This window comes from Bactrocera tryoni, chromosome 4 (genome assembly GCF_016617805.1).
Source record: "Bactrocera tryoni isolate S06 chromosome 4, CSIRO_BtryS06_freeze2, whole genome shotgun sequence".
Classification (NCBI taxonomy): Eukaryota; Metazoa; Arthropoda; class Insecta; order Diptera; family Tephritidae; genus Bactrocera; species Bactrocera tryoni.
The window spans coordinates 37,577,182-37,593,095 of record NC_052502.1 but is presented as its reverse complement, the minus strand read 5'-3'; the positions used below and the strand labels follow the sequence as shown (position 1 = coordinate 37,593,095).

The following is a 15,914-nucleotide window of genomic DNA, read 5'->3' as shown; positions in this document are numbered from 1 at the left end:
AGGTTCAAAAGCATGTCGAACGAGTGTTTTAGCTCGTTGGCCGGTATGGCCGCCAGTATGCCGGTGCGAGCCTTTTGAATGGCCTCTACGTCTGCATTGCGGTTTCTTTTCATGGGGAAATGCATTTTTCCGAAAAGGAAGAAGTCGCACGGTGCCATATCAGGTGAATACGGTGAGTGCTTAATGGTTAAAATGTGATTTTTGGTAAAATAATCGCTCACAAGCGTCGATCGAATGTTGGATTCTGAGCAATTTTTGGTTGTCAGTCAATTTTGTGCTGAACAAACCGTGCACACACCTTTCGTAAGCGCAAATGTTCGGTCAAAATGCTATAAATCGATGTTTTGAAGATGTTCAATTCCATATCCAAGACTTTCAATGATGATTTCGGCTGATTAATGGAATTTTCGGTGATCACGGATTTTGATTGGCCCACATGTTGATCGTCATTTATGTCCTCACGACCACTTTGAAAACGTTGAAACCACTCGTGCACTCTGCTACGGGATAGGCAATCATAGCCATAAACTTGTTTCATCAATTGAAACGTTTCGGTAAAAGTTTTACCAAGTTTAAAACAAAATTTAATGTTGGCTCTTTGTTCGAAGCTCATTTTCGCACCGATAACACAAACATACTGATATTTAAAAGACAATAACTTCACTTGCAATCGATAAAATGTCATGGAATTCTCAGTGGACAACAGGGGCGCTAGATTCAAAAAGTCCTGTTTACTTTGGAACAATCCTTATATAACTCTGACGTGCGGCCTTCTTCGTGAAAGAGAGCGTTCAACAACAGAACAGCAATGTCCTATAATTTTCATCGAAGATGTAGTGAGCTTTTTGACTTCAGAAAGCCAGTTATAGAGGTTCTGATTTTTCTATTAGAGCCCAAGATAAAGGTACCAGATTTGACATTCTAATTGTCGAAGTTCTTCGGAAAGATATCACCGCAGAATAATCTTAATATCTATTTATTGTGGGTCCCGCTATTGGAATATTATGGGTACGGCAGCAAAGTAAGCATCACAGAGATGCTAGAACACCTACTACCCAAGTCGCTCTTAAAGTTCGCAAAAAACTTTGACATTCAGCTCAAATTAAGCTGAATCTTCATCTGACATTACTAAAAATCGGTCTATGTTTAGCGTGTCGGCGGGGCAGTATAACCTAACCTAACCTATGGTGTCTCTTTGCTTCCCCGTGAAGCATAAGAGGCAAAAAACTTAGACCACCTCCAACACGCAGTGAAGAAAATAAAGCAGTTGTAGCTGTGAGTGTACACGAATACCGTGAAGAGTCGATTCGGCGCCATTCGCAGCAACTCGGACTGACGTATGGAAGAACTTGGCTCATTTTACATTGAGATCTTCAATCGAAGGTGTACAAAATACAGCTTGTGCAAGAACTGAAGCCGCTCAGCTTTCCCAAGCGACATCGTTTTGCTCTATGGGCTCTTGAAAAGTTCCAAGAAAATCCGACGGTTTCAAGTTAAATTTTATTCATAGTTGTCTTAATGGGTATGTAATGTAAGCAAGCAAAATTGTTTCACTTGGAACGAAGAGCAACCTGAAGAGCTGCCACTTTAGCCAGAAAAAACAACGCTTTGGTGTGGTTTGTGGGCTGGTGGAATCATCGGTACATACTCCTTCAAAAGTGATGCCGGTGTGAACGTAACCGTCAATGACGACCGATGTCACGTCATGATAACCAACACTTTGATGACTGAAATTGAAGCTCGAGATCTCGCCGATATTTGGTTTCAACAAGCCGTCGCCACTTCCCACAAATCACATCAATCAATGGATTTATTGAGAGAACACTTCGGTGCGCAGATAATTTCACGTTTTGGGCCTTGGTGGGCGATTGGCCACCCAGATCGTGTGATATCATACCGTCTCATCATACTTTTTCCTGAGGGGATATGCCAAGTCTAAAGTCTATACGCACAATCCCGCTTCAATTTAGCAGATATCATTCATCGTTCACCAGTTCCTAGTCGAAATGCTCGAACGAGTCATCGAAATTGTGCTCAACGGATGGACTATGTGAGACGTAGCCACGGCTAACATTTGAAAGGAGATAATTTAAAAAAAATAACTGCCAAAGAATGTTCTTTCGCACGATAATAAACATTCCTCATTCAATTTGAAGTTTCGGTACTTTTTCTTTAAAAACATAGGGAACCTCGGATGGATCACCCTTGACGTTTTAGGTGGTCCCAAATATTGTTATAGTAAATATTAATATCGAAGCATACGTGACTCAGACTTACTTGGAGAGCGGCACACCATTTGGCTTATTGATGAACTCTTCGTGATGCAAAACCGCATCATTCCATGGAACATCCAGGAATTTCAATATTTTTCGCATCCACTCCTCGGGATGCAGAACCAATTGTTCATAGTAAACCTGAAAAAAGAAAAGAATGTATGTAAACTATTGACACGAGGTGGAAAGCAAACATAAAAACGTGGCGAAAAAGTGGACAATTTGAATTTTAATTCAATTAAGCGATCAAATGATATGTGAAAAATACAATGGTTTTTTACTAACGAACTCGCAAACGAAATGATAAATGCGGTTGGAGCAATTCGCATTTGCATTCACAACCGACTAAACCATTAAGTCATCAATCAAATGGAAAATGTGAATTGAAAATTAAAATGTAAACTTTAAAATGAAATCGAAAAAAATGAAATGTGAAATCACCAAAATCAGCTAGTGAATTGCGGCAACAAATCGCAAATAACGGTTGAGTTTTACAATTTGATTTTTCGCTAGATTTTTTTGGACACGTCGCACTGTCAGTTCGTTTTGAAGGTAGCTTTTTTGCAGTCGTTCGTTGCACGAACGCGAACTCGACGTATTTGTCAATATGCTACACGTTTCAATCAATCAAGGACTGAAGTTGCCGCGCCAAACCTACGCCATTTGTAAGCACTTGAGAGCTCGCAAGCGTTCCTCCCACAATGTACGTTATATGGTAGGGTTTCGCTGGAAAAATATCAATTCACACACAAATGCACAAAGACATATGGACTTACCATCATGCAGCGCTCCTTGCCGATCTCCTTGCATTGGTTGTGCATCACTTCGATGGCGAAGTTCCACTTCCGCATACACTGCCGATAGCTGGTCAAATCGAAGCCGGTTATCGTCACATGGCGCGAGATGATTGAATGCACTGTGGCGCGCCCATCTCTTACCATAAACAGGAACTTCGCCTAAAAGCGAAATTATGTTGCAACATGTAGCGACGCCCACGCCAAGCGGTTGACAAGCCAAAAGAAAAGTGAGATAAAAGAGATACGAAAAAAAAACATAAAATAAAAGAGAGGAAGAGAAGCGACGGTATACGGTTAAGTGACATGTCGAGTGTAGTAGAGCTACAAAGTATGTTCGTGTCAGATGTGCCAAACGACAACGAACGATAATTACATTTGGAAATAGTTCTATCACGTAGGAGCCCATCTTTAGCGTCAGCGGATCCTTATTGCATAGACGAGGCGCTGGTTCGCCATGTTTAGCGATGATTTCGAGACAAAATTGCGCTATTGCACCGTTCATCACCTCCTTGGTGATGCCCGCCTCCATTAGTCGCATCGATTCCTTCTCCGATTTCATCCAATGCGAGCGTAATTGCAGTATACGTGGTATCACACGTGTCTCCTGGCCACATCTATACAATTTTTTTTTTCGTTTATGCCGTTATGCGGAATGTGAGGGGGAGTTGACAGATGGCAGCAGCAGCAGCAGCAGATATCGTTGTTGGTAGGCGGATGTGTGCACGTATGAAATGAAAAGGAAGCGGAAGAAATTGCTATTAGTTTTATATTGAGTGTACTTCCGGCCATCAAGTTCGCACAGGCGATGGGCGTTAAAAATAATAGCTAATAAATAAGTATTAAAAATGAAGGAAATGTGCAGTTATGATTAAAATAAGTTTTTCTTTCGATTACGCTTGATTGGAATATAATTATTTTAGTTTGCATGTGTAAAAATTGTTAGCGATTTATCTCTATTATTTGTTATTGTAAATACGTTGCTTATGCCATAGACGGATAATGCTAATGATCAAAGGATTAGTAAAAATTTTGATTTTCGACCAAGTGGTGGCTTCCGCAAGAATTAACACTTCACAATGGCTTAAGCAATCAATATTACAAAAATCTTACCTCTTCGATCATTACCTAACAAATATATCTACAAAGGCTGTGTGAAAAATTCAAGTCAACTGGTCCAGCCGTTTTGGCGAATATTTTCTCATCGATTCTGAAAACAGCCTTTCAAGATAAAATCGTGTAAAGGTTGCAAGCCGAGATTGCCGGCTTCTACAGAGATGTGTACATCCACTTAGAAAGCAGTGCAGCGGTACTAGCCTTGAACTCATTATCAGTGCGTTCAGGGCTGGTCAAAGAGAGCCTAACCTCGCTTTCAATAGCATCAAATTTCTTTGTGATAAGACTGGTATGGGTGCCAGGTCACAGCGGAATCGCAGGAAACTGTAAAGCTAATGAGCTAGACAGAAAATGCACCCTAGAACCGCTATCGGTAGAATGGGAACGGTTCAGTGCTACCGTATCCTCCAAAGAATACTACTATATGGCTGGGCTTCGCGGAAGCTTGGCCAGCGCTGGGCCACATGCACTGTCGCAAAAGCCTTTATCCCAAGGTCAATCGCAAGAGATCTAGTGATCTCTTTGCTTTTAGTAAAGCCAGCATTTCCCTAATTTTAGGGCTTTTAATGAACCATTGCCTTATTGGCGTCCACGCAGTAAGGCTGGGAATCCCACCAGATGCTATCTGCAGAAGCTGTTTGGAAGGAAATGGATGAGCACTTCATTCTTGACTGTTCCTCGTTTGGGAGGTCAAGACTTAAACCTTGGGAGCGCATATTTTGTGCAAATTTTTATTGGCTACCAAGCGTTTTGCTAATTTATAGTTCGAACACAAGAGTTCTTCTTTTTCATGGCCTCACAAAGGACTACATATAGTAGACTACGTGCGATCTTTGATCAGACATCTCACCTAAGACTAAATTAAAAAAATCTTACAAATACGCTCAAATCCCCAAAACTATTCGCCGAATCTGCTACAAATTATCGGAGAATATTCTAAAATATATATATGTGACCTGGTCTACGGAAAGGGGGCTTAGGTGTCAAAAAAAGGATAACAATTAATGAGATAACGGGAAACTGACGATTATTTTTAACAGCTTTTCCCAGAAAACTAGTTTTCGCACGTTAGCTCCCTTTTCGTAGACCAGGTCACATATATATATTCGATATATGTGCAAGAACCGAAATTCTAATTATATTTCGTAAGAGGCTTTCAATTTAGAACCGAGAGAAAATGACCTTTAATAGATATTTTCCGATAAACAAAAGCTGCAAAATAACAAGAAAACTTTTCTGTCACTTGGATCAGAGGCCAAATTCTGACGAAACTTTTCATTGCTTTACATGGTTACTTTAGGATACGAGTAGTAAAGAAATATCAAGAATCATTTGCTAATTTTTACCAGCACAGTCTCGAAAGGACTGCGTGGCGGTTGTTGGCCTAATGGCAGATCACAATTTACAGGCATCACATGCGAGACGGATGGACATTAGTAACGACGATACATGCAGCCTTATCTAGAAAGAGACTTAGATATCTAGAAGCTTTGTAGTTCAAAGGACGAGATGAAATATCGAAATTAGATATCAAATCGCTCTTAAGGGGTCAGTAGTGTAATCTGGCCTGTTTTTTTGACATTTTTTTCATAGAAATTTTTATTCTCCAATAGAACTTTTTTCACATATCATGAGGTATATCGTGGAGTGTATAAACAAATTTTTTCGGAATTTTTCGATGACATCTGTCGGAGAAATGGTTGGGTAAATGAGATGCGTTTTTTCACTGGTGGACACGATTTCTCATGTTTGGATCAGCTGAAACACACAAACCCAATTTATTCCTAAAAAGTATGTGAATGGTTATCGTCCCTATTAAAATCATGAAAAAATGTTGATAAATAAAAAAGTAATTAACGTTTTTCTTTTTAATTTTTCCACACTTTAAAAATTTATGTAAAAATTTTGTAAAAAAGTGTGTTCTGAGAAAAACGCGTTTAAAGTTTGCCAAAATGCCGCAGTTTGAATTACACTGTACCTTCATTTCACATTACTAAAAACCAATAGGTCTACTACTTGCATGTATGGCGTGACAGCCGGCTAATACGACTAACTTAAGCCATCAGGTCAACAAATTTAGCTCAAGGAGATACAGCGGTTGAGACTGTAATTGCTGTGTTAGATGATACACTGGTATTGAAACCTGATATAAGAAAGCACAGTTACAAAGAAAAGGTGGCGCCCAAAATTGGAGGAGATGTCAATATGTTTAACAGTATGGTTTTGGTAATGTATCAAGATTCCGTCTCTTGAAAGAGAAGTTCTGCTCGGCTAATTGGGAATACTTTATTTCGAAATTACAAAAACGCAACAGAAGCGAAGGACGAGAACTGAAAGGTCTCGAGATGTTTACGTAGCCCCATAAGAAGTTATGTTGTGGGCCGGGTTCCAAGCTGGCTTTCTACATAGTTTCCTTCTATGTGATAAACAAATTTATGCGATAATTTTAAGGCCAGAGAGACAATCGGTCAAGTCAACGAATTGTAATTATATATATACCAAGAAATGGCGAATTGAATGTGAATTCGCAATTTTCTCGATTTGAACAAAATAAAAGACATAGAAATTCTACAAATTAGCGGGGAAACATGAATAGATAATTACGGGATCAAAACGTAATCCCCAATATATATTACTTGCTCTGAGACCTTAGAATAAAACCAAACGGAATTTTCAAATAAATTTGCTATTTAGCTCCGTTAGTAACCCAGTTTAAAAACCGACATCTTTGAATTAGTCCGTTCATGTGAAAACATATCGATTAAATGCAATCAAAGCTCGCTTGCTCTCCCACATGTAGTACTATTGGCATTCAAGCAAAGCATGTAACGAGTTCAAGGAAAAATGTAAGCATCAACAAACTACATAGAGAAGTAAACTAATATGCAAGCTTTTCCTCTTTCTGCTAGACTTGCAATAACTTGTAATACAGGAAAATCTATATTTTAATACCCATATTGTGAGCGCATAAATTCTTCGGAAGTTTGCTGTTGAGTAGGAGAAAACAAACTCACAATGCCTGACACAATTGTATACACAAATGCAACATAAAGCAAAAACTTTGTACTCTTTTGATGTTCTTTAAGAGAAAGCTTGCTTTCTTCAATATTAATATTATTTCATTTTTTTTAGTTGCTTCACTTTACGCACAAAAATAGAAAACAAGAAAATAAATTAAACTTGAAACTTACACCTGTGGCTGTGGCTCGGTGGCGGCTCCTGTCGACATCCTGCATACGAGCACAAACAAACACGAAACCTCAGGAGAGCAATTGAAAGTTCAGATTTCATGCTTTTATAGAATTTTCTAGCAATAATAAGATTCTTAGAGGTGGCTTCGTGAAATATTAAACAATAAATTTTTGTTTGCTACAAAATTTTGTTGGAAATCTGTTTCTGATTTGACGAAGATGCAAACAACATTCCAGCGAAAATACTTTGAAAATTTTTTGTTTGTATTTTCATTTTAAACAGGCTCTTATTTTCTTCTTATAATAGAATCTTGGATCTTCAATATTTGTGGAAAAAGTCTATACTCTCATTTCAGCCAACATCCATAAATTATAGTCAAAAACAACAAAGTGAAATGGTTATTTCCACAATTTTTAATAGAACCCCTTCATTTGGACAATTTAGCTATTTAACCCATTTCATACATTTTACATATTGACTGTGTTAAGAGGCGGTCCTTAAAGATCACACCTTCTCTGATCATAGGCATATTGGGTTCAGTCTAGTCGGAGAATGTCCGCCTAGAAAGTCGTTTAGAAACCCAAGGAATACAAACTGGATACGTATCGGGCAGACTTATTGGTCAAAGTCTTCAGCTCGGCATGAAAAACTGCACTGGAGAGCACCTGTCCACTGTAAATACCGAAAAGCAGAGAGAAACCTCTATGGTTACTCTAGAACTCTCGGAAATCAGAACGTACTGCAGGCATTTATTCAACAAGGCTAAAGTGGGTAGCAGGTGGGTCAACTGACGACTAGGCGTTGTGTAAAACGGAGCTTATGCAAGTCCGAGTTAAGAAAGGCAAAGAGGACCTCATGGAAAAGCTTCTGCGAAAAAGAGTGCTGCAAGATGATTTCGCGCTCTTTGTCGCGGGACGAAAGTTGTTATCAGACTCAGAGAATCTGGGTTCTTAAAAAAACAAGTATCTGAACACTCGGATATACTCACACACTTTGACTTCATGCCTGATCACTTGTAGCATGACGTCGCCAAACCGAACTCTGACAGTTCCTTCTCTGCCTATATGCCAACAAGCGAGTTGTGGGTGGAAAAAAGCCGTTGGAGAAGAGGATTAGTGAGCTTCTTTGTGGATGGGATGTAGTGTCTTTCAAGCCGAGATTGCAGCCATTAAGGTGGCAGCAGATTTACTGCTCTAGAGTGCAGCCTCCTTGAGAGAAATGAACATCTACTCAGATAGCAGAGCGATGATACTAGCATTGAACTCATTAACTGTGCGTTCAGTGTTGGCCGAAGAGTGTCTAATAGTCAATAGCGTCGAGTGTATTTGTGATAAGACTGGCACTATTGACGCTTACGATATGGCTAAGCCAGGATTGACGGTCAGGAAGGCTTTCCCATGTATTTGGAAGGATTGGCATGGAATGATCTACTTTGATCTCTTAATTCTGCAGGTTCGAACAATTGGACCATCGAACCGTCGCCCACAAACGGCTAGCATTGGTCACTGGTAGCTCCGAAAGCTTAGCTGGGAGGTTCTTATTCATTCGCCTTATAGTCTTAACCTCAAGCCAAGTGATTAATATCTGCTGTTCCTATCTATGGCAAATGACTGAACTAGTGAAAAATTCGCCTCAAGAGAAGTTTGCTAAAATCGACTGTGCCAGATCTTTACCAACAGGTAAGAAGGCTGTCATTATGAAATTTTCTGTAAAATGGCAACAACTTATCGAACAAAACGGTGTGTATTTGTCGCAGATCATTCTATCTTTCAATTTATTGAAAATTTGTAGATTTCTTTTTAGTAGATCATATTATATGTAAGCGAGATAGTTACATGGGTTTACGGGTTATAAAAGATCGATATTTTTTATTGTCTTTTTAAAGTCTATGTACAACACCTCCAATTGTCCTAAATTTTCAAGTTGATGCGAGTAATAGTTTCGGAAATACAGCCTTGAGAACTTGTGCGCTCGAGGCTAGCTGGGCATAGTGCGCCGTCTTTAAACGTGTTTTTCTCGAAATTTTGTTTTTGAAGTCGATTGGCAAGACTACTCAACCGATCTACATGAAATTTGACAAAGGTCTTTGAGATACAATTCTTAAAGAATTGAATGAAGGAAAAAAATCTCGCGGAAGTATCACTGAAATTTTCATTTCTTTGTAAAATTGTCTGCCAAAAATCCAATTTTCAGTTTTTTTCCTTAGTCTAATTTCTAAGTTAAGGTTTTAACTAAAACGCTTATTTTTTCATTTTAGATAATTCTGTAAGAAGTTATCCTACCAACGCGGGCGCACCTTTTTTCCGAGGGGTCACTGGAAATGCCAGGGCAATGACAGAGTTTTAAATTTTTTTCCCCGAAATTTCAGAATTTTTTTTTAAACGTATATTTGTAACACAAAACATGTAATTTTTTATATAAGAAAAAAATTATTAAAAGCTGTTTTTACCCGACGAAAATCCATGTAACTCCTTAAGGGGCTAAACCAGTGTGACACTTTCAAAAAAAATTTTTTTTTTGCTTTTTCGATAGTTTAAATATTCAAAAATACCCTGTGAAATCGGCAAGATCGTAACTTGAATAGTTTTTGAATGGCAGCGTTCTAAACAGCGACCGCTCAGAGGTGCAAACATATGTATGTATATATGAAAGTGAACTTTAAACGCGTTTTTCTCGACTAATTTTTTATTCAAAATTACGCCATTTTCTTAATTTTTGATATTTTTCAAAGATCGTAGTTCATTGTATAGAAAATATATTTAAGTTTAATAAACATTTTGAATTGTTTTGTTTCAGCTACTCAATCGACCGGAATCATGCCAGCAGTTGAGGCATTTTTTTTCGCCACTTCCGCAGACAGCACATAACTCCGTTATTTTTCAATATTTTTGTAAAAACAAAATTTAATATAGCTAAAAATATACTTTATTACGTCCATAGACGTTGAAACATTCAATCTAGTACTTTCTTTTAAAAAAATTCACGAAAATCGCCTAATGTTTCATGCGTCACACTGGTATAGCCCCTTAAGGGACTGACTGACTGAGCAATATTTTATATTTCAAAATATATAAATATGTATATTAGGGTGATTCAAACAATTTTTTTTTTTTTCAATTGGTACTCGCAAAAATAGGTTCCTAGACACCTCTAAGAAAGCCTCTCCAAATATGAGTTTTTAATTGTAACGGGAAGGTCCTCCGCCTAACGGTTTTCTATTTTTCTTATTATCAGATAGAAAAATTTATATCTCGCTTTCCAATTTGACTTGAAAAAATATCTTGTTAATTAGGTTTTGTAGGAAATTGAATGCTCTAAAATATGGTCTCTTATGATTTTTTCGTAAACCCAACCGTTTAAAAGATATTAACGGTTGAAATTTGACTTATTTTTGGAAAAATTCTTTATTTCTTATTAATTTTATAACTCAATGAAAAAAAATTATTATGAATGATGAAACACATAGTTTTGTAGGAAATTTACTGCTCTATAAAAATGGTCTGCGATGATATTTCGATTAAGTTAAGCGTTTATTAGATATTCATCGTCAAACATCAATGCATATTAGGGGTGGATCAAAAAAATGTTTTTTCGTTTGGTACATATATGGAGAGGATTTCTTAGAGGTGTCTAGGAACATATTTTTGCGAGTACCAATTGAAAAAAAAAAATTTTTTTTTTTTTGAATCACCCTAATGTATATAGTTTTTCATGACAAAACTTACTTAGATGCTTCACTGTCAATAACTAGGAAAGAACATTAACTAAATATATCACGACTTTAAAAGGCAACGATCATACCGTCCACAGAAGGTAGTCTCAGAACAAAAAATATTGAAGAAATCGTTAAAATGAAATTATACGATAGTGGGTTTCTTTGTTGGCTGAATATGATAGCATACTCGGCAGATTTCTTTAGATCATTAAAGCTTTGGGTCAAAAGCCTGCGTTTTAATGTTTATAAACACGAATTTCGAGGATTTTAGTTTAGTAAATAAAGAAATATTGATTCGAAGCGAAAATATTGCTTTGATTTTATGATTAAATCGGTTGCTTTATAATAAAAGTGTCCATCGCTGTCTAAAAAATGTTATTTAACTGAAAAAAAGTTCTAATAACAGTCGGATAATACGCAGCCGGCAGCCATTTCACATGCTTTCCACAAATATTTATATTAAAATTTATAATCCTTCGAACCATTGTCAAAATCCTATAAATTATTCGAAAAATGTTTTCTATCACTATAACAACAAAAGCAAGGCTCAAATTCATTAATAAAATACTTTAAATTCTCAAATTGTGCGCATTTCGCACTTAATCGAAATTTAAAAGGACACTCATTGCATTTTCGATTTCGACTACAATTCCGACATTAAATTTCGTTTACGCAAACACATACGAACACAACAAAGCACACATACCAGCACGTGTGCGCACAGGTTCAACTACATACATTGCACATTCCTCAATCGCTTTCGATTTCAATCGCTTTGAAAACTCGATAGCTCGACAGCAATTCCTCAATTTCGCTCACTAGCTTTTACGCTTAATGATCTGCTTTAAAAGCACATGTGTGTGAGTGTGCGTGTGTGTGTGCATTGCACGTTTGTTTTGCCAATTCGGTTTGCTTTTGCACAGCTGCTTTGTGCAATCAACACCGAAAAAAAACAATAACAACAACACAACCACATCACTAGGCAGGTAGACAAACAACCAAGAGGCGGGCCAAGGGGGGCGGTAGGGGCAGGCAAAGAGGCGTGCTGACAAACTGAGGCGTAAAGAGCCAGGAAAGAATGATAAAAACAAAAACAAAAGCAATAGTATGAGGAAATAGTAGAAAAACACACACACACACACACGCACACAAGCATATGCAACGCGCCAGGCAATATCCTGTCAGCGCGCAGAAAAGGCAAATAGAGCAGCTGTGCGCTGGGCGGGAAGAGCGGTGGGTGTGGGATGCGGTGCAATCACATGCTGTGCGTCGCGTCGTCTTACACTTCATTTCACATTCCTTCAACTTGCAATGAGTGATGTGTGCGATGCGCGCTGCAAAAGAAAATGAAGAAGATAAAAGCGTTGCTGAATTTCCTTATTACGCGCTCACCCAATGTTTGTGTGTGTGTGCTGTAGTAACTTTTGGAAAAAAGTGGATAGGAAAATTTGCAATGAATCTAGAAAACAAATGACAACGCATAACTCGCGCCAAATAGCCAGTCAGCCAACAAACCGACCGTATTGCCATGCTCCACTACACACACACACACACACGTATATATATATACAAAACAGACACACACACGCTTATATCCCAAACACATACTCAGGTATGTATGTATGGAGAGATTTGTGCCTCCATTATTTGACGGCACATAAATTTCTTGCTGTGCAGTTTTCTTTTCTTATAGTTTCTGCTCTTCTTTTGTTTTTTTTTTTTGCCGATTGCGAAGAGAATTGTAGTTATCAGCGGCAATGTCCATAAATTCCACTGCAGACTACCGTTACTGTGCCGAGCACATATGCGTAATTTATTAAATTTCAGCCATTTTGTTGATACTAAAATTCAAATTGGTAGGACAGGCTAGGGAAAACCGAATTTATGCGGTTGAATGAGCTTGGGTGCAGTTCAGCTGTTTGAGCCCAAGTATGGCAGACATGCGGTCGGACTAGTCTTACGGCTCGTTTGCTTTTAAAATATAACGTTATTTTAGTAAAGATAACTGCAAATCTTCATGAGTGTTCACCATTTATGGCTTTTAAAGTAGAAATAAGTATTTTCCGATATATCATATTGATATCGAGACCTACTTATATGAAAAACTCTAATATGCCGTTAAATATATAGTCGACTACTGCAGAAAAGTTCCCCTTAAAAGATCTTGAAAAAATACGGCTGAATCTAAGTCGTGTTCAATTTAATACCTGCCAATATGTCGGGTCCTCATAACCGGCACGTCTGCGTATTTATACTTGATTGAATCCAATTGCCTGAAGGATGGAGTCATGTGTAGAAGTTCACACAAGTGAGGAAAGTTCTCTGAGCGCCATATACTTGAGAGTGGCCAGAAACGATTCTTTTACATACGGCTCAAGCAGCTTACGACGTCCAGCCTTAGACCAAGTATTATTTGGGTAACCAAAGAACATCTATTTGATGGCGAGCTAAAGTAAGAAGGCGAAACATTTCTCCCCAGGGTTGTCGGCTGCGTTTGGGTCCCGCCACGTAAACAACGCCCCAATGAAAAGAAAACAACAGCCTCGGATGAGACACTCACCTATTGAGATGACGACCCCTGCAAACGAGTTTAGGATTACGATTTAAGGGCATGCACGTGGACTGTCTGGTACCCTAATTGGGAAGGTACCGCTGCCCAGCTGTTTGATGTCTTCGTAAGAATGAAGGCTGACATCACCGCCGTCCAAGAAGTTTGACGGACTCGACAAAGACAGACGAGTAGGCCCTTGTGGCATTTACTACAGTGGCCATATAATGGAGCACAAATACGGTGTGGGATTCGAGGTGGGAGACTCCGCCTCCTAGTCCTGGCATTCACCCCGGTGGATGAATGTCTAGCCACAAGGACAAGGATGGTCTATATAGAAGGATAGATTAGATAAATAGGCTGATATTCGTGAGCCTATGACTAATCGCAATTGAAGCAAGACACGTCGTGTTGTCCGTCGGATGGCCCCACACTTCCAAATATGGACCAAATAGGCCGTCGCATGTCGAGAAAGTGTCTTAAGCCGACCACAAATTTATTGGGACGGCTAATATCAATTCCAGACAATTCGCTTAGTTCGTAGAAGGTATGAAAATCGAATTATTTCAAATTTAGACTGACGAAAGCTGAACTGTGCTAAGAGCAGTCATTCAGTAGACCTCTTAAATTCCACACCGCTCTAGAAAAATTAAACAACAAAACATGTGCCGGTTGCTGATCAAAACTTGAGGAGCTCGCATGCGATTCATAGATCCAACGCCAGAACTTAAAAGGACTGGTGAACATCGGCTTGTTCCCATCCTGATGGGATATGGGTAAAGGTGTCTTTTATTGCAAGCTCATCGTTTTTAAAGTTTCCAACGATTCCGTTGTGAGGTTTTGAGAGTAACATATACAAAAAAGGGGATCTGCGTAGTATGTGCTCATTGGTTTTATGTTTATATAACTACAATAGGTCGTAAAGATTGTACGAAGTTTGATTCTATCTGATATGCTAGAACATCCTAAAGCCGACGAGACAAATATTTGTTATTTCGGCAATTCTATGCAATGTGCAAAGTGTTCTCGGCCAATCTGACACCGATATGACGAACAGATGCTAATTGTTACCGAATGATTTCTCAATCACTATATGACCTGTAATTAGAAACTTCGACTTTGGTGGTTAAATGGTCGAAACAATGTTACGAGTATTTCTCTCTCTCAGCTCTTTCTCTCTCTCTCTCTCAACTCTGTCTCTTTCTCTCTCTCTCTCTCTCTCTCTCTCAACTCTGTCTCTTTCTCTCTCTCTATCTATCTCTCTCTCAGCCCTGTCTCTTTCTTTCTTTTTTTCCATCTCTCTCTCAGCTCTCTCTCTATCTCAGCTCTGTATCTTTCTGTATCTCTCTCTCTCAGCTCTCTATTTATATCTCTTTCTCTATCCCTCTCTCTCTTTTTGTTCCTCTCTTTCTCTCTCTATTTCTTTCTTTCTGTCTGTCTCTCTCTCAAATTTCAAATTTTGTCACGCACACAAGAATGCTAGTGAGAGTGACGAAATGACCTACTGAATGCTGAACTTCAAAAAGATCTCTTTTTGTTAATAATAGACTTAGCAGAGACTGAATTTAAACCCGAGGATCGAATGCAAAAGAACACCACTCCAAACAACTAGTCACCTAACGGAAATTCAATTTCGAGCACTACCAAACGCGATCTCCTAAGCGGTTTACTCACACTGTAACTAAACACTGTAGCGTTTTAGGCGTTGGGCATAAAAACCGGCAACGCTTGAATGCACACCAGCACTAGGTACAAAAACCAACACAAATCTACACCTCAAAACCAGAAAGGTATGAGCATTTATCAAACAGCCACCAGAGAACGCTTAGGCATTGCATTTCAGTGACGTTTGCCAAGCGAGGCGACCAGCAACTCAACAGCGCTTCAACTTCAACAAATGGCATGCCACCCGCATACATATCGCTTTGCCTGTTTCGCTTCCTCAAACAGACAACTTTTTTTTATGAAATCTGTTTTACTTCAACTCCGCACATTTCGTGGAAACTCGCACTATATTTGTATAGGATACCTTTTTTGGCCAACAAAGAGTAGCTCAAGCAGAGCTATCAACATTCGCCGGTGTTTGCCATGGGCGCGCGCCTGTTGGTATGCCAGGCATTCTACTATAGTAATATACAAATTTCAAGCCATTTTTTTTTGCTATTGTATTTTTTGGCTGGTTCCATTTTACGGTTGGTGCTGCTGCTGCTGGCCTCGCTTTCAGAGACCATAAATATACAAAAACCGTACATCACAACGAATTATCTTATCCGTCC

At 38.7% G+C, this 15,914-nt stretch overlaps 1 protein-coding gene across 3 annotated transcripts in view; it reads right to left on the bottom strand.

The window, feature by feature from the left end:
* Nucleotides 1-15,914, bottom strand: part of LOC120773785 (protein-tyrosine sulfotransferase) — a 100,817-nt gene that overhangs the window by 61,828 nt on the left and 23,075 nt on the right. For all 3 annotated transcript variants that reach the window (XM_040102875.1, XM_040102874.1, XM_040102876.1), the window contains exons 3-5: nt 3,444-3,684; nt 3,050-3,229; nt 2,278-2,414 (exon numbers count right to left, since the gene is read on the bottom strand). In XM_040102875.1, coding sequence (XP_039958809.1) covers nt 2,278-2,414; nt 3,050-3,229; nt 3,444-3,684 — 558 coding nt within the window. The remainder of the gene's footprint in view (nt 1-2,277; nt 2,415-3,049; nt 3,230-3,443; nt 3,685-15,914) is intronic.